Source organism: Artibeus jamaicensis, unplaced genomic scaffold, assembly GCF_021234435.1.
Source record: "Artibeus jamaicensis isolate MK-2021 breed Jamaican fruit bat unplaced genomic scaffold, CSHL_Jam_final scaffold_474, whole genome shotgun sequence".
NCBI classification, from domain to species: Eukaryota; Metazoa; Chordata; class Mammalia; order Chiroptera; family Phyllostomidae; genus Artibeus; species Artibeus jamaicensis.
The window spans coordinates 18,822,266-18,850,042 of record NW_026522046.1 but is presented as its reverse complement, the minus strand read 5'-3'; the positions used below and the strand labels follow the sequence as shown (position 1 = coordinate 18,850,042).

Here is a 27,777-nt window from a genome sequence, read left to right as displayed (position 1 = left end):
GGTTGGGTTCAACATTCTCAAAACTATTTTTTTCTTATTGGTTACATCAGGTTATTAGAGAAGCTGTACAACCTAATGGTGTACACGACTATGGGGTCAGATAGATCATGGTGGAGTCCCAGCTCCCTCATTCTGTGATAATGAGCCGTTCTCTAATCATTGGTATTTCCTCATCTCCGATTTGTGCATGAGAGCCCTACATGTGTCATAAGGTTGTGAATGAAGACTAAATAAAATAATGCACGTAAAGAGCTTAGCATGTTGTCGGACTCACAGCAAATGGTTAGAAAGCTGGAGCAGAAAGAGTACATCTCTGCTGCAGGGTCACAAAGCTGTTTCTTGAAAGAGCCAGCAGTGGAACTCACAGACTTATTGATGACACCAAATCCCATGCTTACACCACAAACACCCCGTCCAGGTCAACCTTCCGAAGGCCTCACCTTGCAGGCTCTCTTCGCTTGCTTGCTGAGATTTAAGAATCAGTTCCCGTACATGCCATGTTTCCTCCATGCTATTTTCCCACCTCCCAGGAAGAAAAGCTCCATTTCCCCTTCAGCTTTTCTGTCCCCGTTATTCATCATTGTTCATCCAACTTTCATTTACTCTCCTCACCAATGACTTTCTGAAGCTCTCATCAGCTGGGTATGACAGCCTTTATCAAACGTCTTTATCAGCAGCCCATCTCTGAAGCCGTCATGGAAGGGAGAGTCCTGGGTGTCTTCCTCCAATACAGTGTAAGAGTTAGGAAACAGTTTCTGCATTCAGCCACCTGCGATCGAAGCCATCTTTTCCCACACATCCCAATTCTGTCACTTTCTAGCTTTGGGAACTTGAGTACATTTTCTGCCTTTATCTGTAAAATGGAGATTAAAATTATACCTGCCTTATTGAGTTGTTGTGGATTAAATTAATGAGTATATGTAAAGCCTTTACAGCAGTGCCTAGAACATATACATATTAACCACAATTTTAATAATTATCTATAATAATAATAAGAATTATTATTGGTTACATATTCCCAAGTGTAGCTCAGAGCTATTCTCTCTTCCAAATTCACCTCATTGTTCCCTGCTACCATGCAATAAATAAATACTCATTCTTCTCTCACTTGAGTGATGTGTTGAACAAATGCAGAAGTGCCTGAAACTCCACTTCACGTAGGGAAAGCACTCAAATGCTGGCCCTGTCTGTTGACTCTCTACGCTGCAGCAATTGACCCAGTTTGCTCTTGACTTTCCTCTTGAAAATCTCTTCCTTCGGATTTTGACAACTTATGCTTTTCTAGTTCCAGTTCTTTTTCTCATACTTGATCATCTCCTTCTACATGTTTTTTTTTTGTATGTACATACTTGTTCATCTCCCCACATAGTGTAAACTCTTTGAGGGCAATGGGAATACTTTGTTTATCTTTTTCTCCCAGTACTGTACACATGGTAAGAATTTAGTAAATCTTGGCTGGCTTTAGTATTTGTCCTGAGTCTTTTAACTCCCTGCATAAGAATTCTTTATTTCCCCAACTCCAGTCAGGTTTAGCTACCTACAAGCCTGAATACCTTGGATTTTCATACCACTCACCGTTGCTTTACTTCAAATAGCTTAAATTCAAAGATCTCTCTTTCCATTGCTAGCTTATTATTATTATGATCATTTCAACTTCTCTCTTTACTATACTTACACTAAAATGTCTAACGTGTTGAGTACCTATAATATTCCAGTACAATATTAGTTTCTTTGGTACATTGTTTCAGTTAGTATTCCCAACAATGCCATAGTTGGCATTACACTTCTTTTCCAGATAAGGGCCTTAAGGCTCCAAGAAGTCAAATGACTGTCCCAAGGTCACAGACCTAGTGGCTTTGGCAGAGCCAGGCTTCACGCTGATGTCTCTTTGATCTTTTCTCTACGCCATTTTGAAAGTTTAACATATTAAATGTCAACATGAATATTCCAGACAGTAATTATTATAGCAATTCTGAGGAATAGAATTTTTTAATTATATATTTAACTTTCAAGAGAATGTTTAGCTCCTGTCCATTGGTTTTCTCCTTGCATTTATTAATGCTTCGCGAAGCAGCCTCCAAGTACCTCGGAGAATGTGGCATTTGACCGGCAGGCCCCTCGTCAGAGCTAAAGGCCGCCGTTGTGTTGGAAATTGGCTCTCCAGCTGGGCTGGGCTGCAGTTAGGAAACGGGATTGTAGATGTTGAACTGCCACTGCTGGGATGTGAACCAGACATGAATGTTAAGCAATAGTGTCCACAGTTTGCAACCCAGGAACTGCTGAACTGACAGCTAGACTAAACTGTAGCAGCCCAGGAAGACGTGGTTGGTTTCTCCTTGCAGTCAATACACAGTCTTGTAGTGCACTTTGATGAATACCCTCTTACTGCCCCATAAACTGAGATGCTGTCAATTATGAATCCCAGTTAGATTCTTCATGAACATTTCATGTCTGCGCACCCTTGTAAGCCTCATAATGACCCTAACTATAGTGGGTTTGGATTAGTCTGTAAAGGAAACGCGTAGTTCATTAAGCATGTAGAAGCTCCAAAGGCAGCCACGCTTCTCGCCATGAACTAAATAGATTTCTTGCATTTTATCTAGGACTAGATGAAAGGGATCCATGTGCTGTGCTAGAAGTAAAACTTGACCTGCTGAGGGACTCGAACAGATACAGAGAATGTATGAAATGCATAATGTTAGTAATGAGCAAAACTTAAAAGGAAAATCTAAAGGTTTAAGGGTTTTCTGTCTCTTTTTAAAAAGCATGTAACAAATGATTGTTTAAATCTCATTTTCACTTAGAGACTTTATTTATTGCAGGCTTGTAATAGGCATTTGGGATTTCCCCAGATAGAAAATTTACTTAACTTCCTCCGTACCCTGTCACTTAATTGTGTTATCACTCATTTCCTTCATGCAAGGGACATTTTCAGATTCCCAATACATGTCAGGCACTGGGGTTGCAAATGAGGAGCACTTTGATACAAAAATTAGAGGTCTCTGCCCTCAAGATGCTCCTGGGCTGGTGAGAGAGATGCTGTGTGACTGTAGCAGCACAGTAGTTAAAGGTGTATATAGTGTATTAGGGGAACCCAGGTGAATAGCACATATGCCAGCCTAATAGGGTGGAGAGGGCTTTTCAAAGGCAATAATAACACCTAAGGTATTAAAGAAGAGTAGGAACTGAGAAGTGCAGTATCCCAGATGTATTCCACATTAGATGATTACTGCACAAATAGCCCATTGTATTATTTTAAATACCGATAATTTTAAGAGCTACTGAAATTTTAGAGTGGATACTTTTATTGCCATGTATTCAAACAATTTTTCTTTGGAACACATTTTTTGGACCAGAACATATTTCCTGGTAAAATGTCCTTGTATCATCATGTATGAAGACGTGCATTGCTTAGCCACATGGGTGCTTCGTTAAATATGGACCTCAACCTCAGGAGCAGAATCATTGGCTTTGAAACATGTTTGAAAGTCAAAAAGTTAGAACCTGAAGAGAGATGAAATCAGGGACTCTGACTAGTAAGGACCTTTAACAGATGCTCTGGGCCCTGTGGGGGTGTGTGTGGAGGTTACTGACATATGTTTTTGAGAGAGTGACTTCTCACCATGAAATCTTTAATCATGCATTTAATGGCCAAAGGTGTGGTTACTGGAAAACCCGAGGAAGTGTAATAAAGCATCTTTGAGGGAGAAAATTTCTGGGTTTCAATTTGAAATTTGTATCACTGATTATAATAAAATAACATGTAGCTGTTCTAGCGTACACTTGGAAAGATTCTAAAAGTGTATTTTCTTTAAAAATTGAGAGGTATAAATTGGTCCACAGAGTTTGCAGGGTGATGTTTAATTTTATAAATAACTCAAGACTATTTCTTTGGCTGTATATGCAATACATCCTTTGAATAGTAGAATTATATGACAAAGACACTTTTGAGATACATATTATAATTATAGCCCAGTTTTTAATTTTTAAATCATATTTTTAAAAACCCCAATAAGATTTGAAGTCTTATTGAGAATACACATTTTTTTACTTAAATATTTTTCAAAATCATGACTAATAATCAAGTCCTTAAAATGATTTCCAGACACAGTTTGAGCTGTTCAAGGTAAATTGCAATGTATTATTTTAAACCGCTGTTAAACAAACATGTTTAGTGAAATCTATGCCAGCTCATCCATCCAAATTACCTTATTTATGTTCGCCAAGTTACATAGGAAGTGAAAAAGAAACAGCAATTTCTTTTAAATTTGAAATGCCTTAAGTGTGTATAAGCATTCCAGATACTGAAGGATTTAAGTTTACAAAGTTAGTGAAAGATTTTATCTTGCATGGTTTCAGGGTGACCATTTTGAAATGAAACATTTTCTTAATTAACTACATGTATTTTTGTATAACCTTTAACAAAGAGAAAAAGACTTTTGAACCAAAACTTGGTAGACCTGGAAATTTTACTTTTGACCCTACCACTTATCTACTTAAAATACTCAATGACTTACTATTGAACTTAAAACGAATTCCAGAATCTTGAAGCAGGGGCCACAGTGTCTTCCACGTGCAGCCGAAGAGGGTCCCTATTGCTCTGTGAGTGCTCCATATCTTTTCTAGTTCAATGTCTCAAGAACCTACTTTTCAAGTCAGCCTCTCCTCCTCAGCTACTGTCTCACATCATCTTATTTATTTCCTTCACGGCCCTCTCAATACTCTGACATTTTCCTACTGATCTACTCATTGCCCGTTTACTCGCCCACCAGAACGCCGGTTCTGTGAGGGCAGAGGTGTGGTCTTATTCACCACAATGCAGCTAGAGCCTATTAGCGGACATTTCTTTTCATTCAAGGTAACTAACGACTGAAAGACAAACACCTAAAACCAAAATCTCTGGTAGCTACACCCTTTTCCCATCAAACAACAGTTCATGAAATACCTTGTATACAGATTTTTCTATATAGACAGATGAGGATGTATAGAATCTACATAGAAGATACTTCTATATAGAATCTTCTACATAGACAGATATCAAGGTGTGTGAGTCAGATTCCTGCCTTCAAGTAATTGTAATCTATTCAAAGATATAGAATGTGTCCTGTTATTGATCTCTTAAAGTTTGTATAACATAAGAATTAAATGTATGGCATCATCCATCATTTCCCATATTTGTTCTACAAAAACAGTAACATACTGAGTTGGCTTACAATAAACAGAGAATCGTGGCCAAATAAGTGTGGCACATTTAAGGACCATATCATCTTTTGGATGACCATCATGCATTTATAACATATTAAAGTCTCTGAGAAATCCAGTGGAGAACAACTTAGCCTTATTTAACAAGCTTATTTGATGTTGGAAATTTTTATTATATAACTTCTACTAGCATCTCCTACAACTACAGTTGTAGGGGATGCTATTTGAGGAAAAATGGGCTGCTCTCAATAAGGACAGCCATCACTGAGGTCACTGGTAAAGAGGAATGCAAGTGCATCTTGGAAAAAAAGAGCATCTCAGTCAATCAGCGCATCAGAACAATGACGATCTGGGCAGGGAGAGCAGGAAATAAGTGAGATTGTAACCACTGCTTTTCTATAAGAGAAAGTGAGAAGGGTGTCAATTATTCACACTCTTCTTTAATACATCAGTATTCATTTATTAAGCAATAAAGTATGGTATTTGTTTTGAATCGGGCTAAAAATTCATTGGAACATAGAAAAAATGGAGTAGTTATATCAATCTATATGTAATATAAACAACTATTAAACAAAAATAGTCCTCACTTAATTCAATATTTTAAAGGTATAACTTACATTCAATAAGATGTAACAGTGTTACTATTATACACTTAAATGAATGCACCATACAACTATTACAACAGTAAAGATATGAATATTTGTGTCACCCTAAATATTTCTCTTATTTTCTTTCCAGGACAATTACTTTACCCTCAGTTGTAACAATTAGCGATCTGTTTTCTTTCACTATATGTTATATTTGTGTTCTCTAAGGTGTCATATAAAAAGAATAATTTAGTATGTAATCATTTATGTCTGTATTCTTTCACTCAACAAAAGGTTTGTGTAATTCATGTTTTGTTTATATTATAGCACATTCCTATTTATTGCTGAATAATATTTTATTACTAAGTAAATACCTAAGGGTAGAGTGGTTGGCTCCTATGGTGAATGCATATTTAACTTTATAAAATACTGCCCAATTGTCTTCCAGATTTATTTAACTTTATGTTTCCACCCAATGTATGTGAGTTCCTTGCATTCTAACCTTTCAAAACTTGGCATTGTCAGTCAAGAGGTTATGTGAGATTTCTGTGTCTAGGTGACTATGGAAGGGGCAGAGGATAGGTGGAAATGAATGAATGAATGAATGAATGAATAAATAAATAAATAAATATTATTCTAGGATTTACAATATGTATCATTAACTTATCACAGTCTACCTTCAAAATGATACTTATGTATAATGTTAGAATATTACAACAGTATAGTTTAGTTTCTTAATATTTCATATTATTCCATTAATTGTTCCATACTATGGTCATATATAACAAACACAACAATATAATTTTATTATGTTTGCTTTAATCTACACAAATATATTTTAAATACATTTTTAAATGACAAGAACTACTGAAAGAGACCTCTAAAGAAATATAAAATCTGGTTAGACATATAATAAACAGAAAATTCATAATTTTAAAATTTTCCATTAAGAAAAGCTCAGGCTCAGATGATTTCAATGATGAATTATACCAAATACCATATTTTGCCATATATAATATGCAATTTTTTGCCCAAATTTTTTAGGGAAAAATAAAGGTGTGCATTGTACATGGGTAGTACTAATTCTGTATCTATATAAATATTTTTAATTTTTTAATTTATGCTTCTGCATTAAAAGTGTAACTCTAGAAAACAATACAGATATCCATATGCAAAATAATACCCTGGAATATGATCATTGGCTTTGTTTCTAAGAATAAATAAATAAAGGAGTTAAAAAAATTAAAATGAAAGATTTTTTTTCCTGAAAGTTTGGACCAAAAACACGGGAGTTCATTATACACAGGAGCACATTGTACATGGCAAAATACAGTAGTTTAAGAAGAATTAATGTAAAGTTTTCACAAATTTCCTCAAAGTTAAGAAAAAGAGAGGACACTTCCCAACTCATTCTGTGAAGTCATTATCACCCTGATACCAAAGGCAGACAAGGATTTCACAAGATGGAGACCTACAGACTGATATGAATATGAATAAAATGTAAAAATCCTCAACACAAAAGTAGGGAACCACATCCAAAAATGTACAGCAGGGAATACACACTATGATCAAGTAGGAGGTATCTCAGGAAAACAAAGTTGGTTCAACATCTGAAAATCAATAAATGAAAGGAGCAATCTGAAAGTAAAATTAAAAAACAGTTCTATTTACAGTAGCATCAAAAATGATTACAAACACATAAGGACAAATTTAAGAAAACAATGCAAAAATTAGATACTGAAAACTGTAAAACATTGTTGAAATTAACTAGAGACCTGAAATAACTGGAAAGATATTTCATGCTCAAGGATTAAACAACTTAATATTTTTCAAATGGTAATACTTCCCCAAAGTGATCTACAAATTGAACTCAATCTCCCCCTACCATAAAAGTAAGGAGCAAAACAGTGTCTTTTGCATCTGAGACAGAGGATAGATAGATAGATAACATATTTTCATAGGCTGGAGTATTGGTAAGAAACTAATGAAAGCATAAAAGCATTAATGTGTGGTGGTAGTTGGGTTAAAAGTGGGAGAATGTGGGGACAGGATAGTTTTATAAATCGTCTTGCTCTTTGTGTTCTGTGCATTTTTTTTAAGTACGGGGTAAGAAAGGAGTAGAAATTCTGCATTCCTACCCTGGCAGCATAGAATGTAGACAAGGCTGGCTTCACAGAGTCAGACCAGAGTCACTTAACTCACAAATTCGTTAAGCTCTGTGTGCGGATAATCCTGATGGGACATGTGACTTCACATTACACCAGACTTTCAGAGACTATAACTAATACTAAGACAGGAGCAAGTGAGCAGGAGAAAGAGGCCAGCTGAACTCCTTCTTCTTTTTAAATTTTAATTGTTGTTCATGTACAGTTTTCTGTCTTTTACTCCTATCCCATCCCACCCACCCCCAAGCCCTCCCCACCTCCCTCCCGTTTCCACCCCCACCTTGTTTTTGTCCATGTGTCCTTTATACTAGTTCCTGCAAACCCTTCCCCTTTTCCCCTGAAATTCCCTTCCCTCGCCGCCCCCCCCCCCCCCCCCCCCGGCCAGCTGAACTTCTTTACTTCATTTGCAGAGCAGCAGTAGCTAAGACTCTCCCATGTCCCTCCAGTTGGTCCTGCACTAATGCAGTGAGGCAGAGGAGATCTAGAGAAGGTAAAAAACATGTGCCTGAGGATGACTCTGCTGCTCAATATTGTAGATAAGATGGTGAGAGAAAGAGGGGGGGAAAGCAAAGGTGTATGGCAAAGTTTCTGCTGACCAACTTTGGGCAGCAAATATACTTTGGGAAAAGTGAAATCAAGCTTCTTTAGCCTTGATCCACATTTAAATTTGTTTGGACTTTGGAGTTCGAGTTACGCAATGGGAAATGTTTTGATGAATTAATTCCATCTGAAAATGGGAAAGAATTTTCAAGAGTCCTCAGTGCCTTTATGTGAGAAACCCGGAGCCCCAGTTTCTTCCTTACCTTTCTCCAGCCTTCCACTCTGTATATCTTCCCAAAGTTAATTGCAAACTATCACTGCTTAATTGCTTTTAGAGATGGACCCCTGCGCAGATGGGAATGGATGTGCCCACATCTGTCAGAGAGAGAACGGAGCAGCCAGGTGTGCCTGTCACGCAGGCTACCAGGTGTCTGACGACAAAAAGGCCTGCGGAGGTAGGAACTTGAATCTGATAGCTTAATTGTGTAATTGTACAAAATTTGGAGGTAATTCAGTTTGAATAGTCAGGACAGCTAGGGGACAAGTGTTTTTGTTTTTATGCTTAAAATGGAACACTTATACTCTTATTTGATCATTCTGAAAGGTATTTTATGATACTATAAAAACTCAGTGAAAGTTTAATTACCAAAAAAAGGGGAGGGCTGGTATAGTTTCATAATTAATGCTATTTGTTTTCTGTTTCTGGAATTCTGAAGTGAATTCCAGAGTTGATTTTTCAAAGCTTTGCATAACCACACAGGGAGATTTGTTTGTTTGTTTGTTTGTTTTGTTTTATTATCAGCTACAGAAGATACGAGTAACCTTTGAAAAGCAAGTAGTGCTAATGAGAAATAGAGATAATGGAAGGAAGGAAGGAAGGAAGGAAGGAAGGAAGGAAGGAAGGAAGGAAGGAAGGAAGGAAGGGAGGGAGGGAGGGAGGGAGGGAGGGAGGGAGGGAGGGAGGGAGGGAGGAGGAGGAAGGAGAAGGAAAGAAAGAAAGAGAAGGGAAGGGAAGGAAGGAAGGGAGGGAGGGCCTCTATAAATACAAGGCTGCATATTTCTGTTTCCTAGAAATAACAAAACAGACATACTTCAACTGAAAGATAAGTGATAAATTACTTCATGTCCAGAACTGATAAATGGAGTCATTCCTGTGACACAGTCATTGTTTTAATAACTTCTGAGGAATCACAGAACCCTTCATCTTATCATGACGTGAGAAACAGTGTATTTGGGTTAGTTACAAAAACACGAAAATATTTCCTGACTTATGGCACTGAAAAACACTTTGAGAAAATGAAAAACAATTAAACGTAAAAACCGGTGTTAAGTTAGTTTTTTTTTTCCTTAAAGTCAAAACTATGGTAACATTTTCTGTGGACTGTGTGAACCCACTTTTCTGACAGAAAACGTTTTTCTGCTTTGGTCCTCTGATCACAAAGCACCTGCCTAGCTCAGCACCTGCTGCAGAACAGGCCCTAGTTAGACATGTGTGGGAAACTGACAAGTCTGTACATATACAAATATATGTATATGCCTACAGATAGATGTAGGTATACATAGGTAGATACATATAGATGTACCTATAGATGTATCTATCTATATATAATCTCTTGCAAAGTTTTATTTAATACCATTCTTCCTAGAAAGTCCACCCCCCAATTACTGTCTAGGGTTTTACAAATATGTTACAAGAATGAGCATGGCTCTTAAGGTCCCTGGTGAGGATGACACGCAGGGCGGCACAAGGAGGAAGTGCTGGTGGGAAAAAATGGTGGTGAGACCTGTCCATTCAAAGGGAAGGAGCAGGGACCACCCGGGCCACCGAATGAAGGGACACTGACTAGACTTGGCTATTGGTGTCAGGGGAAAGAGAGGGCATGACTGTTCCAATAGCACAACCCGGTGACAATCATAGGTCCCACATATATTAGGAATTGCTGTGTATGAAGCCTGCCTTGTCTATGGCCACATGCTCTGACTCCCTTAAATCAGGGCAATGCCATTTGGAGTGATGAATATGAAATATATCCCTAAAGACAAATTAGAATGGCTTCTTACCCATATTATCAGGGGACAGGTAATGTCTCTCTTTATGCTTTGCGTTCTCTTTCTCCCAGTTAGAAGATACTGGTGGGCTGCAATAGAAATAAGTGTTTGCGAGCATACGACTAACACTGTCATTGGTAATTAATTTATTTGCAAATACAGAGCCTGTGTGGCATTTTCTGATACACTTGATGTTGAGGGGTGCCAGGGAAGGAAGGCTTAAGTTCATTTGTATCGTTTGTACACAAATTCAGCCTCCAAAGACATAGCCACTGTGCTTCTGTGTCTGCAGACATAAGCGAGTGGGCCGGAGGGCAGGCCCTCTGCAGCCACCACTGTGTGAACACAGTGGGATCTTTCACCTGCGCCTGCCACCCTGGCTTCCAGCTGGGAGCTTATGGGACACAGTGTTACATTAAGTGGCAGCAGATCGCAGCCCCGGAAATGTGTGGCATTTGGCAAGTATTAAACAAGAATAATAAAAGAACAACACTGAATATTTTGTCAAAGCGAAGCTCCTGAGACTGTTTTCCATAAGGGTGGGGTAGGGCTGAGAGCTTAGAAGTTGAACCCCTTCCTTTGAATTTAAAGAAATGGACCCAGAGTCAATAGCAAGTGCTCGGCATAATGATCCCCAGTGTAGCCGTAAGGACTAAGTCTCAGGTCTTCTGACTTGGGGCTCTCTTGGACCCATGGCCCTCCTGGCAGAGTCCGCTTTCCTTCATCACTTTGGCCGGCCGTGTGATGTTTAGCGAATGCTAGTCAGTGTAAAACTCAAGGACAAAGAGCTAGCAGGATGGAAGGAACCAGCAGTACCAGAAGAGCTCCAGAGTGTAGCAAAATGACTGACCCACTGTTTGCTCTAATGAGTACATTTCATGTCAGCTCTTTTCTCCCCCCCATTTTTATTCCTTTCCATTCTTCCTCTTTAAACGTCACCTTCCATCTTCTCATTCTCTTTCACAGACTCATCCCTCTGTTCCTGCGATGCTTGCCAGCGAACCTTAGCTTCTTACCTCCCCTAGGCGCAGTTATACAATTTAATACATCCCTTATTATGAACATATTACGATGTTAATATGCTGAGTTATTAGCTGCTACCATAGCTATTGCAGCCATTTCCTTCTCTCAGGGCTTCCCCACTGGTCTGCTGGTCATCTGTAGACGAACACACTTATCATCCTACTTATTGAAGCTTAGACGGTCTGCTACAGATTCCTTCCTGTCCCACGTTCTCCACCTCGGTACTCCCCATCCACGCCCACCCTCTACTTCTTCTCTCCTTTTCCAAATGGCAGAATATTTTTTCCTTATTTTTTTTGGATGGTTTCTTTATCTTTGCCTCTTATGTGATTGTGGTATATCAATAATTTATTTTCCCCCTTCATCTTCACACTTTACCTTTTTCTCAGTGACTTCTTTCCTTTCTTCTCTACTTCATATCTACACCTTATCAGGTGAGTTTTCTAGGTTTAAAATGCAACCATGTTGACTGGTTTTAAATTCACAAATCTCAAACGAGTAAGCAAATGTGGCTTCTCAAGGTCATGTTAAGAGAACATGTCCACTTTCATCCTCATCGAAATAAATGTTGAATGTTTTCTTTTTCTTCTAAATCTTTATATCACCCCCCTTTTACTTTATCCTTACTTTGTCTCTTATGTCAGCAATACAATGTATGCAAACCACCATTCAAGCTAGCAACTGATCCGAAATAGCTCATAGAGTTATTTGGAAAAGACTTCACCCTGTTAGTGTGATGGAAGTGTTACTGCTGTCCAAGGTTGTCTTCTCCATTGTACCTTGAATCCCATTCCCTCTCTTTATCTGAAAGTCTTTGCTCTTGCAATTGTCTAATGGATCATTTTCAGCAGTGTATTGACATGGTCCGGTATCTCCAGTCTCTGAAGTTCCCTCTGCTAAGCCTGCCTGCCACTGGAGCTCTAATCTGATCATCTTCACAGCAATCATTTTGCAACTCCACCAGTGTCTTCTCCCCGCCTTGAATTCTCTCATCATCCCAGACTAATTAGATGATCACCCCTACCTCTGTACAGTCACCTATGGACTCCAGGTACCCAGACAGCCTGCTGACTTCTCCAATTTTGCCCTACTCCATCTCTCAGCTTCTTTCAATACAGTTGACTCATCCCTGTTGTTCTTGAAATACTTTCTTTTCTTCCATGTTTTCACACTTTCCATGTTTTTCTCTCCATCTTTGGCCCCTCTCTCAATGTCAAGTTTATATTTCTACTTTTTCCTTGAACCGCATGTGTATAAGTATGTACTCCAACTATGTACTCTCAGTTTGCTTGACTAATAAGCATTGCAAACTTGATAGGCCCCAAACAAACTGCTGATTTCTAGTGTCAGTTTCAAAGATGCTTTTCCAAGTTCTCCACATCTCAGTAAACTATCAATTCATCATTGAAGCCAAAAACCCAATGATACAAACTTAATAAGTGACAGACAGGAATTTGAACTTGAGTGTGTAGGCTCCAAATATACTGTCCTTTAAAATTCATCATGTATTTTATACATTATATATTATCAGTTTTAATTAATGGAGAATAAAGGTAGTGATAAGTAGAATAAATACTTATCACTTACTTTGTGTTCTTACTTTAGCTCAATCATGAAGAGACTTTCTTAGAGTCACTAAATTCTTCATTCTTCTCCACTGCATAAAATTCTGTTTCTGTAATGCCCGGATTGTTCAGTAAAGTCTTAAAGTCTGTTGGTATATTTCTACTGCTTAAAGACAGTGCAGTTTTGTTACGGTTGATACCTGCCTTTTAAAGAGCAAACTAAATAAAAAGGGAGAGAAGATTTAACTACTAAAGATACAACTTTTGTAGTGAGCTTTTCTCTTAATGCCCTGAGGCAGAGAGAAATACAGATGAGTTTTTCCTTCTTATTAATATATTAATATTTTGGCTTTTTAACATGGCCAGAGGTGTAAGAGCATTTTACAAATGTGTGAAATAAAATCTCTTGTAATCTGACTGGTGAATTCTCAGTTATCATGAAAGAGGAAGCCATGATTAATGAGTTATGAGGCACAGGCTTTCTATAGAATTTACTTGGGAAGGGAATGTTCCCTAGAGTTGAATACATTTAGTAGAAGAATATTTTTACATTTATTCCCCTTATGTGAATATTTGCCTAGCCAAATTCTTTGTGCAGCTTTCACCAGACTTCAATATTTATTGATATACAAAACTTTCTTGATAAAAACTGGTATTTTGAGTTGTTTTAAAACCTGTAGGTGCAGTAAACGCTTTCAGAGTCTGGTGATGTTTAACAATGGATTATGTGTCCACTATATAGCAATGCATATCTTAGGAAAATATTGCTTTAACACTTTTCTAAGAAAACAGTATTTTATATTTATATAGTCTCTTTGCAGGAGCTCTCAAAACATCAAATCCCTACAGTGTGCTGTGAAAGAACTATCACTACCTTGTGATTAGAAATTAGAAAATTTCAGATTTAGCATGGTTAAATAAGATTTTCCCCAAATTCCCAAGCAATATATAATTGAACTTTAATTCCATGTGTATTTAGTGCATATATATAATTAATAATAATGATCTGCTGCCTATGAGAAACTGCAATGGTCATTTTAAAAAGTTTTTCAAAGTATAATTTTTTAAGTATATGGTTATACATCATCATCTGTATCAGGCATGCAAAATCTTAGCTTACTTCTAGTGGACATTTATAGATCTGAGCATACCCTTGTTTTAGTCTCCCATATTTTTAATGACATTACAATAATATTATTTACATTTAAAGTCAATTACTACCAGAAGTCTTTGAGCTGCATTGATCACAGAAAAATAATAAGAATAAGAGCCAATTGAAAGATGTCTCCCTAAAGAGTACATGTTAACAGACCACAAAAAAATCATTTCCATGCATCATTTCAATCTTTTCTTTAGTTTTCTAATTTTTCTGATCTACAATAGTTGTTTCTCAACCCAAAGGGCTTCTTATTTTCAACAACAAATTGATTAGCATAATCCTTCTTTTGTTTGTTCAATTATTCAAAACCTATTTTTGAACATCTGTCCTCGACTTGGTGACAGAGGATGAGGATGGCACAGAGGGAGAAGCACAATGACAGGCGTGTGCACCAGGTGCTCTGGGACACTTGGCCTGCTGCCGGCCGTCGCCCGGGGGCCGGGAAGGGGGAGGATCATTTCTGCGCTGCAACCGGACAGAAACTATAGCAGATACCCAGGCAGCTTCAACAGTGACACAGACATTCAAGGAGTGTCACAACTCCAACTACCCTTGCCCTGTTCCTTCTCATCTCACTTATGTGAAAAGACTCAGGTGTTAAGAATGGAAGCAAATGACCCAGTGTAGACACTCTTATTAATAAGAGGTCTGTCCAAGCAACACAAATGAAGAACAGTAGAGGCCAATGGTAACAATAGCAGAGTACCTAAATTCCATACTTTTAACAGATTCAAAGCATTATTAAATTTCTCATTTCCTCCCTTAGAAAATGATTGATTATAATACCTATGTGCTCGGTTCGATTAGCATACATATGGCGAGGCTGATGTCACCCAAAATGCCCCAAATTAACATGCACTGGGATCACCAAATTGGTTGTCAGAATAATAGTATGTTTGTATAATAAGTGACTCTCATATACCTCAAAGCTAATTAGCACATTACCATGATAGTCATTAAATATGATCAGCTAATTCATTGGTTTTGTGTTCATACTTTTGTTCCAAGGCTATTTTTAAAAGTACTTTCATGTACTCCTAGCCTCTAAAAAGTACAGATAATAACATACCATTAGCTTGAGAACAGAAATGTCAGCTGGCAAACAATCTATTTGCTTTCTGATTATGGATTCAATATGCGTATTTTTTATATCCTGAAAACATTGAGAACTCCCAGAGGTAAATGTCCTTTAAGATAAGTGTTTAATAACTGTGGGTGGATTATTTACCTTTCTGTATCACTTTGTCAATTTAACATTATTTATAGTTTATTAGTATTTCGATATTGTATAGACATTTGCAATGCTTAATAGCCCTCACACTTTTACTGTTATATGTTGAGAGTGTTGATAAATTTCCAATAAAATTTGTCATAGCTTTCCCAACAGAGTGTACCTGGTGTTGACATATATTCAGGTTTCTCTGTTGTTATGCTAATAACCCTCTTCTGCTTGTTTGGAAAGGGATTGAATTGGAAATTGTCAATAGCTGTGAAAAGAACAATGGTGGTTGTTCTCATCACTGTGAACATGCACTTGGTGGGCCTGTTGTTCCTGTAACCATGGATACCAGCTTAATGCAGATGAGAAAACATGCATAGGTAATGTATGGTAAATGCCATCTTCCTTCAGAGTGGTCCTGGATTCATTTAGCTTTTTCTTCTTTAATACTTATTGCTAGAATGTGGGCCACCGCTCTCAAACTGCGTAGAGAGATAAATTGAACAGTGTCTCTGGCTACTGGAGAAATGTAAAAGAAGCATTACTTGACAGAAGACATCATTATCTTTGGATATTTACTTTGAAGTTAAAGGAGCTTTAAAAACACTTTAACAAAATATATGGACTTACTTTTATATCTGGAAAATATTTCAAGGCCTATCTACCCACTTAGTGTAATTTGTAACTCAAACAACGTGTTCTACCAGGCACTCTACTTCTCTCTGCTTCAAGCAGAAACGAAATCTGGGCATTTGTTTTCAGTTTGTTGATGATTTGAATGCATGTTCAACTTTGGCATGGCAGGAAGCTACACTCCAAAAGAAGACCTTAAAAGATAGCATTTTTTTTTTCAGAATCCCAGTTAGAACCCATTTTGAATACATAATTTTTCCAACAGATTATTAGGACTTTTATCATCTGCGACAATGAGAAAATTAAATTCTACTCCAGCCTTGCTTCATAATGAAATGTTGAATCCAGGGCCTCTGAGACAGGGAATAGCTACTAAAAATAGGGATAGTGAGCAGCAAACTACATCATTATGTGCTCTGGGTCGGAAAGCACCTACAAGTCCCTATAAAGCAATTTGCCATCATTCAGGAATTGTGTGCCATATTTTTTGTTTGATCATTTATATCACCTTTCTAAAAATTATGAGTACTAAAAAACTCTTTGATCATTTTATACTACTCAGTATGGTTACTGGAGTATTATGAAAGAGGAGATGAATTTCAGAAGTCTAAGTATTTGGGATTTGTAACAGAGTGTACTTCAAGGAATTTTGAAGTGTTCTGGTTTCATAAATCACCTAACCAAAACAATGTCATTACTGGTATTTCTTGGCCCAACATTGCCTCCTGTATTTTTCTGAGTCCTCAGTGGTTAACCTAATGAAATGTGTAGCTTTCCTTGCTGCTTCTCTGTAATGAAAAATAAGCTCATATTTTCCTGCCTTGCTAACATTCGTATCTCTGGAGAAAGTAAAGGGGTTTCTGCTTTCCTTCCTCCCTCCCTTGCTCCCTTCCTATCTGTCTTTTCACTAAACCTTTTGCTTACATCCAATTTCGTGGTTTTCCTTATTCTTTGAAAAGTACAATTCAGTAAAATTCTTGTTTATAACTAGAAAAAAATACTATAGGACAGGGTTAAAAGTGTAGAAAATTACATATTTATGAGATTTCAGCAGTCAACATGATGTTATATTGTTTATGGCCCAAATTTATTTCATTTCCCAACAGTAAATAATACTCATTGTTAAAAAAATATTCACTAGAGTAAGGCAATGTTTTTTTTGGAGTATATGTATACATACTTTGCTTATTTGCCTGAGAACAGATTAAGGCCTTAGATGATTTGTGCAACCATTCACGTATGAAGGAAATTAAAGAATTTTCATTTTAGCATATTGTAGGATATGTGTGTGTGAGTGTGGGTGTGAGAGTATGTGTGTGTGTGTGTGTGTGTGTGTGTGTGTGTGTGTGTGTGTGTGTGAAAACATACCAATAAATGTAAAAATAAGTCATCCAGTCTAAAAATTGTCAATTTGTCTTACCCAAATACAAAAATTTGCTAGGGCTAAAACCTAGAGATATGCTAACACAATTCGAAAGACAGCTATACAAAATGCAAGTTTCTGACCAACAAAGAAGCTTACTACATTTAACAAGTGTTAATTATTAGAAAAAAAACTTCTAACCTTTTGAGTTTATTCAACAACTATGTATGGGGCATTCAACAACTATACACAGAAGACCAGTGTTTTTTTCACAGTTTAATTTTGATGCTTTTCTAAAGTCAGAAAAAAAGTCTTTAATTGTTTTGCCCAGCTACAATCAAAGCCCTCTTTTTTGATTAAGGCTAAATTTTTATGAACAGGTGAATTTCTCTGTCATGTTGCGTTATATGGCATATTGGCCAATGCAGAAAAAAACATGATTGTCAGAGAGGAGGAAGATGAAAGAGGAAAATAAGCAAGCAAAGATCTTCCCAAATTAGATCTGAAATGAAGTCAAGGAATTTAGGAAACACATCATGTCAGGGTCGAAGGCACACGGCATTTTAAGAAAGGCTTGTGATGTACGAAGAATGTTTCAGATGAACTTCCGACTGAAGGTGGCATACATGAAACAAGCTAGAAACCCCTCCAAAGAGTGATGACAGAGAAGAATCCAACATGTATCATAAAGTGATAGACTGAGGAACTCATTTCCAGTTGTGATACAGTTGTGCTCCTATTAGCCAACAACAGGGAATCCTGAGACATATGTGTGTGGAGGCCCTGTTAGTATATGAGAATACTTTAAAATTTATTTTAAAAAAATATAAAGGATAATGTTTTAGATGAAATAAACTGAATTTTTAAAAGTAATTTGCCTTCTGTATTCATGCTATTTAATTCAAAGGACAAAGGATGATTTAATGTAAGAGGAAAATATATCACCTGGAATTTTGTAACACTGCTTGTGACATTTTGCAAGAAAAAGAATGTTTTGTGTCCAAATGACCTTCATTTAGATATTTTATGGTGACCCCTCACCTTAGACAATTGACTGCATTTTCATTCCTTTCTGTCTTTTGTCTGCATTTCCTTAACATTGGTGCCCTTTCCAAGGTTAATTGGGGCATTAACCTTCTACGTGGCTGCTCCTGTAGTTATTTTGTAAACTCAGCACTGACAGGCCACCTGACTTAACAGCTCAGCAAACACACCAAGGGCCTATAGCCAAAAACCCTGAACACAATTCTTAGTGGGTGAAAAGTCTTTTGCTACTTCTTAACCCATTATGTTGGAAATGATCACCTCAAAACCCAAGCCAAGTAGATTGTTCTTTGGCTAAAAGGTTTCCATATGACATCTTCTGGTACATTTTTGTTTTCCCCTGAGGCAATTATGTCTGCAGAGAAATATCCAGGTTTGTAGAGTTCTGGAATAAGAGTACTGAGGAGACTTAAAGAGCATCACTTAAAAAGCTATTACCTGGTAGAACATGCCAGGGTGATGGTGTCACCTATGGCAATTAAAAAACCTTGACCCCAGTCATCCCAGTCAAAGCGTCATCTCAAGTTCAAGCAAATACTCTGAAATGTTCTGTAATTTAAAACATAACATTTAAAAAGATTGTCTATTCTATGAATTATGGTTGCTACTTCCTTTGCCATGTGTGTGAATTCCTCTCGCTTGCAAATGTTCTTTCGTCTGAAGTCTGGCACAAACACTTCCTAGAGTTGAAGACTGCCTCCCCTTTGCAGCTCTCAGTCCACTCAGTGGGTTTCATGGGCTCTTCTTTCCAAGCTGTTTTTTTTTTAATCTTTAAGTTCTCTGTTTATTTAGTCAAATTGCTGTTTAAACTGGAAAAATAGCAGAGATCTATTTTCCTGCGCTTGTAAATGCATTTGGAAGTTATTTACCTACTTAAAAAAAATTAACAGGCCTAGGAGAATCATGCAAGAAACAAAAACCCGAATGTGGGCCTCATTCTTTTTGTGTTAACAGTTGCTTCAATGTCTATACTCTATAGCCTAAGAAATAGAAAATGATAAGTAACACCGTTTTCACTCAAAAGTGAGGCTTTTCAGCCCTTCTATAGGCCAGGCAAATGTCCTGACTTTGAAACAGCAGAAGTGTCCTTTTCCCCTCCAGACTTTGATGAGTGTGAGAGCGGAGAAGCCTGCTGTGTGCAGCTCTGCATCAACTATCTCGGGGGCTACGAAGGCCACTGTCAGGAAGGCTTTCGGATCAGCACTGACGGTTGTGGATGTGACGGTATGTCCCTGAGACCCCGCAGGACATCGCTGATGTGCTGGGGCCTTCAGTGAAGGAGGAACCTGTGAGGAAGGGGGTTAGGGTGGGAAAGGGAAGGCCCTGACCCTCAAGAGAATTGGACTTCTGTGTGGTTCTACCACTTTCTATCATATTAACTTGGACACATCTGACATCTCTGAGCCTCAGATCCTCACCAATAAAGTGAAGACAATAGAAGGATTAATGGGTAAATTCAAGAAAGCGATAAATGTGAACTGCCTAGTAGAGTGATTGACAAAGAGAAACCACTCAAATAAAGGTAGCTATTATTATTGTAATACTTATTGGCCCATAATCTCTTTTACCTAATTTAATATATATGGGCAAGTGAGAGATCCTTGCAGGGTACAGGGGTCATACAAATCACTGGTGACAAGCTTGGCTGGAATTAGAAAGTGGGTGGCTGAAAGTCATTTTAATTAGAGATCCATCACAAAAGGATTGCTAGTTCTTTGCCACAATCCAAATCTATATCAGAGTCTTTTATATATCTGATATTAATTAAGCTAATGCAAGTCTGAAGATGTCTTTTACAACTTTCTAACTTATTTGTTAAAACTGGTTCACTTACCTTTCAGATGATCTCTAGATTACATATTTGTTTTCATAGGAAAGCTTGATTACTCATTTAATGAGTAAATTCACTTTTTTAATCATTACATTAAGAGCAGCTCATTTAAGTCTTTGCTATCATTTATTTTTTACAGTCTATTGTTAAAATATGTCATCTCTAAATTTTTATTTTACGATCATTATTACCACTATTTTGAACTACACTTTTCTTTAAATCAAAACAAACATAAGACGATTTTTTAAATCTTTTTAATAGCAAAGTATTGAAGAATATTATGCCTCAGAAAAAAATTGTGTTTCTTTGCTTAAAGAAACAAATTCTTAAATTATGTAAAGGATGATAGGTGTGTCTCTCCATATACATGCCAAGCTCCTCAGCCTTGCAATGTAGATAACACACAGTTATGATATCTATATATTCTAAACACAGTAGAGTATGTTATCATTTACCATATTCCATCCAGTTAGCAGGGCCCCCAAAATTTGAATTTCATCAACCATCTGCTCTTAAGCAGAGTGAGCCAAAAGTTGTTTGCATAGTATGGATACACGTACTTGGATAAGGGCACACAAATGAGAAAGGTGTTGCTGTTTGAGGCAAAGCTTAGGCACCCGCATTGGCTCCTGTGAACGTGCTGACTAAAGTCCAGGTAGCAGAGATCAAGGCTCAGGGTTCTTCCATCTCTAAAATCCACCACAAACCTTGTGCAGAGTTGTTCCTGGAATAAATGCTTCATCACAGATACTGAATAATTCAAGAACGAATGAACATTATGCAAAATGGTGCACAGCCTGAGACCATTGAATTTATTTTAAGTTTTAAATTCTTCATCGAAAGGTCTGATGAACAAGGTCTCAAAAAGACCTTGTCTATGTAGATGAACTGCAGTAAACTTGGAAATGAGTGAAAGAAAAAAAATCGACAGGATAAACCTGAGAGAGCATCCAGGGCTGCACTTTCTATATGGCAACACATTGTTGTGGATTAATAAAGGTTGGCAAGAGGAACACAAATATGCAGATGAGTTCACAATGTCTGTGTTATCTCTCAGCGCCTAAACGCAAGCATTGTTTAAATGTTCCTAGATCTGGATGAGTGTCTGGGTATCAGCATAGCCTGTGACCAAGCATGAATTAACTCTGTGGGGACATACCACTGTGCTTGTGAAGAAGGCTACAGAATTGGCCGTGATGGAAACACTTGCATCTGTAAGTCACTGTGAAGAACCTTATTATGTCTCTTCTAAACTATCCCCACCCTTGTTTTGTTTAGGAGCAACGGAGACCACATTTTCCTTAACTCCACCTGTCCTCCCCTTTCTGTCTTCACAGACTGAGATCTTTTCCTTTTGTTCTCTCTGCTGCAGTTTGAGCTTTGTGCTGGCTGCTTCTCACCTTTATTTACAATGGGCTCTTTGAAATGACCTCAAAGAGTTCTCCCTTTCCACAGCCCCCTGCCTTGGCTGTCTAGTTCAAATTCTCATTTCTCTCATCCACCCTTGCTCAGTTTTTCCTTCTTTGAAACAGCATGTTGAATCCAGATATTCTCCTGTGTGGTCTTATAGCTTTAGATGATGATGAGTAAGAGGAAGAGGAGACATTAGAAGTTGTGAAGTTTGCAGGCCTTCTGTTCAAGAACCCACCTCAACTGCTTCATTACATTAGTACCTCTCTGCCTCCCACCTACAAAGATGAAGAAGATGAGGAGAGAGAACAGATATTCCAGAACTGGCTGCTTTGCCCAAAGTTGGTGAGTAAAAGGGTTATCTCATTGTAGTCACCTCTTTTCTTTATTAGAGAATTCATGTAAATTCTTTTACAGACAATCTCATTATCCATATTTAATGCCACCAAACTTTTTAATGTTATGTTAGCAAGAAAAATGGAGCCAGAATCAATTCTTCAGAGCTTCCTAGCAAATCTATCATCTTTTATCTTTCTTCCTGTTGCACTATGTAGGTACACATAGAGGTGGGTGGGGGTGCAGGGCAGTGGGGACTTTTGAAGTACAATAAAGTGAAATGGAGCTGAAAAATATCTTTAAATTAATTTAATGGGGAGAAGGACTGGAACCTTTTAGTTCTGACTACTAAAACTGTATTAGGAGTCACTTTTTTACATAGTTAAAAGTTTACTTTAAATAGCTTTAAAATCTAGATGCTTCTTATATTTTAAAATTCCTAGAGCAAATTATTTAATATGTTCAAATGGACCCCAAAAAATCTTAAAATTGTGAGCAGTTTCTCTCATACCCTCGCCACAGAACGAAAGCGTCCTGTCACTGCTGATCAGAGTGAATTAGTGTGCCCTCCTTCAAAAGGAGCAGTTTGCAGCCAGTCTGCTGCATCTTTCCCTTTCCTTTGTCAAACAGAGCTGCTCTCTTTGTTCTCCCCCTATCTGTTGTAGTTTCACAGTGTCGAGCTTGAAAATTGCTTTGGAAGCATTCAGTAAAATGGCAGAAATATTTTTATGCGATCCTGAATCATAATAATAATATCAATCGAGACATCTGCATAAAAGCAGAAATGCTTTAAAGTTTCTTAATGAAACTCCTGATACATTCAGAACTCAAAGTCTGCATGGAAGGGGCTCGGGGCTACGATGGCAGTCTCATCGTGAGAGGCCAAGGTCTGGGGAGAAGAGAGACTCAGACAGCTGACACGGACAATCTCTGCTGAGATTGAGCCATTGTGAATGGATGGGCTGTGCAGGCAGAAAACCAGGAAGTCTGAAAGACAGCTGCTCAGAGGATACGGAGCCATGCACAGTTATCAGCAGGTCATGGTGATGGGGAAGTAGAGGCTGCAGCCCAGCCTTGGCCAAAGGAGAGAAGGCTGGCGCACCACAGAAGACTTTCAACTGAGACATCTGAGAGACCCCATTAGAAACAGGAGCAAAACTTGGAAGGAAAGAGTTCTTAAGACAACTGAAACCAAGTCTCTCCATCCCTATTCAGATGAAGGTAATTTCCCTCAAGAAGAGAATTGAAAAACACTTCATGGTACACTTATACAATAGAATATTATACGACTTGAAAAACAACTAGTGTACACAATAGGGTGAGTCTCACAAATATTAAATTGAGTGAAAGAAGAGTGATACCAAGAGTACATACTTTACAATTCTATTTACTTAAAGTTCAAAAGGAGGAAAACAATCTATGGTGATAGAAATTGGGGTAGCGCTAAATTTGAAAAGCTAATGATTAAGAATCATTAAGTCGCCTTGGAGTTTTGGGGGTGCTGGCAATACACTAGCTCTTGATCTGGATGGCATTTACTGGGGTTTTCTACACTATGGAAAAATATAAAGTGTACACTTGAGATTTGTGCACTTCTCTCAGTGTATATTGAATCTCAATTTTAAAAAATCTTACTAAGAAAAAAACTTGGCATAAAGAAGCCTAGAAAGAAAAGCACCAAGTGCAGAAACATTGATTATTTTAGTGTTCTGAAATCGATGTAATTTCTTTTCACTTTTTTACTTTATTAAAAATTCTTCAGGGATTATATGTCAATAGTATCATTAGAAAAATATAAAATAAACTCTGTTTTAAAAAAACCTCCCTTGCTGTCTTTTTCTGGGACTCTTTAAGACAAACACGCAAGGATCGTGTGTGTGTGCATGTGTGTGTGTGTGTGTAATTAAGCGTTTCGTCTCCATGTTGCAGTCTGTGTAGGTGACACCTTTGGACCTGATTGCAGCTTGAGCTGTGAGGACTGCGTGAACGGGGGCAGATGCCGGGAAGGGGAGAGTGGGTGCTCCTGCCCAGCGGGCTGGCCTGGCATTCTTTGTAATGAACGTAAGTGATACCCTGAAGAATTGGTAAGAGGGTCATATGGTCTCCTTTACTGCTGGCAAACTACTGGTGGGTCCTCTTAGACTGTGTTCTCCCTAAAATGTTTTAACAAGGAAAGCCATTGACGTGGGTGAAAAATCAATTTATTTGTTGTGCATAAAGAATGCCTGTGAAGCACTGAGGTTGTTAACTGAACATGTGATTAAAAGGAGAGATTTTGTGTTCCCTGGGAAACTTGATGTACTGTTTCTTGTTTATCCATGGAACGTAAAAGTTAATAAAGGATTCTAATATTCTAGGCCTATAAAAATCCCTCCATTTAAATAAATCATTAGGCCCAGGCAAGCTATTCCCAATAAAGAAAAAAGAAAGGATTTGTGCTACAAAGTGCAATTAATGGGATTGCTCACTGCTGCTACTTTCAGTTTGTGTTTTTTTTATTTCTTTTTCTTTTCAGAATATGTTACTATAGCCAATGACACTTTTAAGTTTTTATATATTCCCTCATAAAAATATAAAAGATTCAAAAAATAATACCTCTTATAAATGTTTTCTTTGTATTTTAAATGAAGGTACACTTGCAGATACTACCAACCAAGTAATAAAAAACAAAATACATTAACTATCTTTGTTTCCTCTTTCTTTTTTTCAATTTACCTTAAATTTTTTAAGAGAAGGGTTTTCTTAGTCTTTGTTATTAGCTTGGAAGGTAGCATGAGCAGATATCTCTTCTGAATCCCCTGCATGTAGGAAGAAAGGGCACAAATGCTGCTTCTATTAAGAAACAGAAGCATGGCCTGAGTCACAACGCGGTGAACTGGTTTAACCAAGATTACTGGTTAGGGGCTGGGACCTTCCTCAGGCACCTCTGTGCTCATGTGTCTCTTCTGCTTAAAAACCCTGTCAGAGCATCCTATTTCCTGATGTATAAACCCTACACGTCTGGCCTTCTCACCTCTAATCAGGCTCTTCCAAACTCTTTTTACTTTTTATTTTAATCACAGCTCTTTGCCCAGCTTATCATTTCCACCAATCTCAACCACTCATCACTTATTGTTTTACAGTTCTCATTTTTGTACCTTGTGCTAAGCAGCCATCTTAGTCTATTGCTACTTATTGTATGAAACTTTTCTGATGGGCCCAGACTAAGCACAGCTATTTAGATTTCACTGGGTTTGAAGCCTCCCTCTCTCTCTCACCACTGGTCTAGTGTCAGTTCTTCTCCGGGGCCATTTCTCTGACTAGACTAAGAGGTCCCTGGCAAGGTCCTGTTTGTGTTTCTACAAACTGGAGGTACCAGCTGCATGAATGAGCAGATGAATAAAACTTAGTATTGAAGCACTCAGCTATGTGACCTGCAACTACATAAAATTGGGATCAAATAAACATGATTGCATGATTAAAAGGAAGTAAACACTTACCTTATATTGTAAGTTTGTTGAGAAATATGTATCTTCCAAACCCTTGATTTTTAACCTCAACATCATGAGAAATGAAACTAAAAATCTATCTCAAATACATCAGAATATAACATATCTGATACAAGATAAATATAGAAATACTGAAAATGAACTTGCTGATAAAATGAAGATAATATGACCCAAGTTTTCATTGGCTTTAGAAAGCTTGAAGATTTTTAAAGTTTTCCCAGGGCCTATGCAGGACAGTCAGTCCTTGAAAGCAGAAGATTGTATCTTTCTTTTTGCATTTCCTCCCTGTCTTTCTTTAATTTATTTCACAAAAATGAAAACAGAAGAATCCAAATGAAAAGCAAAATGTTCACTGATTCTTTAACAAAAAGGAGTGAGAACATTTTTAAATATCCTTGTAAACTGCAATAAATAGAAGTGACCAATCATTCATTATTGTTCATATTTTTAAGAGTCCCAGTTCTTGAAATGCAGCAAGGGAAATTTAGAAAAAAAACCATTCTGCAGAGATCTGGAAAGTTAGTTTCCCACTGAGTAGATCTTTTAGCCTAATATCTTTATTAGTCTATAATGATATATCTGCATTGATGTAAAAGAGGGGAGGGGGGGGGGGGGGGGGGGGGGGGGGGGGGGGGCGGGGGAATACAAAAAACTGTTTCTTAAAAAAAAAAAAAGAATTTACCAAGTAATTATAATGAAACAATTAAAAAATTATCATATATTACTTTTAATAGCACATTTCAGGACTCCATTTTCAAGAGCTTTTATATTGACTACTTCATTTGTAATTGTGAGACTCTATCCAACAGAAATGAAAGACTGGAATATTTTCACATCACAGATGAATGGGTTGTATACCGAGGAGAGGGTTCATGACTCCATCCAAATCATCCAGCTCTGATTTGGGACGTTTGCTTTAAAAATTTGTTTCTCCGGGGCAATTGCTCTGTTTGACATTAGGAAGTAGTTAGCAAATCCGTGCACTATATGATATTATTTTCTACTTTGTGGAGGAGTAACAGACAGTGGTGTTGTTTTGCCGCTGCTGATTTGATGACTTGCTGTAATCCAGATACTGTAAAAGCTATTTAAACTTCCTTGACATTATTTTTCAGGTGTAGTTTAAAAAAACTTCATCCCCTCTATTGTTCTTGTAAGATCAAAGACTTACCACATGTAAATTAACAGTGGACCTAAACCAGGGTTCACTGATAGTTTGTCTCTCTTGTGCTTTTTTTGTTTTCCTCCTTCCTTTTTCTTTCCTGTCTACAGTAGCCTAAGGCTGGAAAGTAAAGAAAAAAGTGAATGAGAAACCAAGTTTCCATATTAACATCTGGAATGGTGTGGGTGGGTGAGTAGAATGGGTGGTATAAATGTAGTGTTACAACATTTATCCTATTATGATAAAGTGACAAATAGTTACTGAACTTTTCCAAAAACTTGTATTAAAATAAAGCTCTCACTATTTTCTCCAATTTATTATTTTTTGAAAGTTATGTCTTATTTTATTTTATTTATTTATCTTTAGAAGGGAAGGGAAGGAGAGAAAGAGAGAAATATCAATGTATGGTTGCTTCTGGTGCACCCCCTGCTGGGAACTGGCCCCTGTTGGGAACTGGCCGGCAACCCAGGTACGTGCCCTGACGGGGAATCAACCATGATCTTTTGGTTCGCAGGCCTGTGTTCAATCCACTGAGCTATACCAGCCAGGGATCCAATTCATTATTTTTATCAGAATACTAAACACTTCCCCCAAAGCAACAAAACAGTTGTTGCTTGACTTCATCATTCTTTAATAATGCCAAATACCTTGAGACCCTCACAAAGTTTTATTTATTCCTAGTTAAAAATACATGACATTTTTTCCCATTTTTCAAAATAGAAGGTGCAATTTATTTCTCATTAAGTTTGGTTAGAGTTCTACAGCAAAGATACCTCAGCTTTGAAAATGTGAAGGTTAGAATCTAAGGAACAGGGTAAAATTTTGTGTGTAAACCTTCTTAGCAGTACCTCAGCCAACACTTTCGCAGCTGCGTCAGTAATCCCCAGGAATGATCACGCCATCTAAACTAGGAGCATGCTGGAGACCCTTCCCAGGTCTGCAAATGACAGAGATTTTGATTGCTTGGTATTCCTTCTAATAGGAAGACAAGATTTTTTTCC

The 27,777-nt window shown here is 37.6% G+C and overlaps 1 protein-coding gene across 1 annotated transcript in view; it reads left to right on the top strand.

The window, feature by feature from the left end:
* LOC128626259 (EGF-like and EMI domain-containing protein 1) overlaps positions 1-27,777 on the top strand; it is a 203,190-nt gene that overhangs the window by 134,792 nt on the left and 40,621 nt on the right. The window contains 8 exon segments of the mRNA XM_053657730.1: positions 8,830-8,949; positions 10,836-10,958; positions 15,753-15,833; positions 15,836-15,889; positions 19,651-19,773; positions 21,951-22,097; positions 22,100-22,135; positions 24,056-24,187. Of these exon segments, the coding sequence (XP_053513705.1) occupies positions 8,830-8,949; positions 10,836-10,958; positions 15,753-15,833; positions 15,836-15,889; positions 19,651-19,773; positions 21,951-22,097; positions 22,100-22,135; positions 24,056-24,187 (816 nt within the window).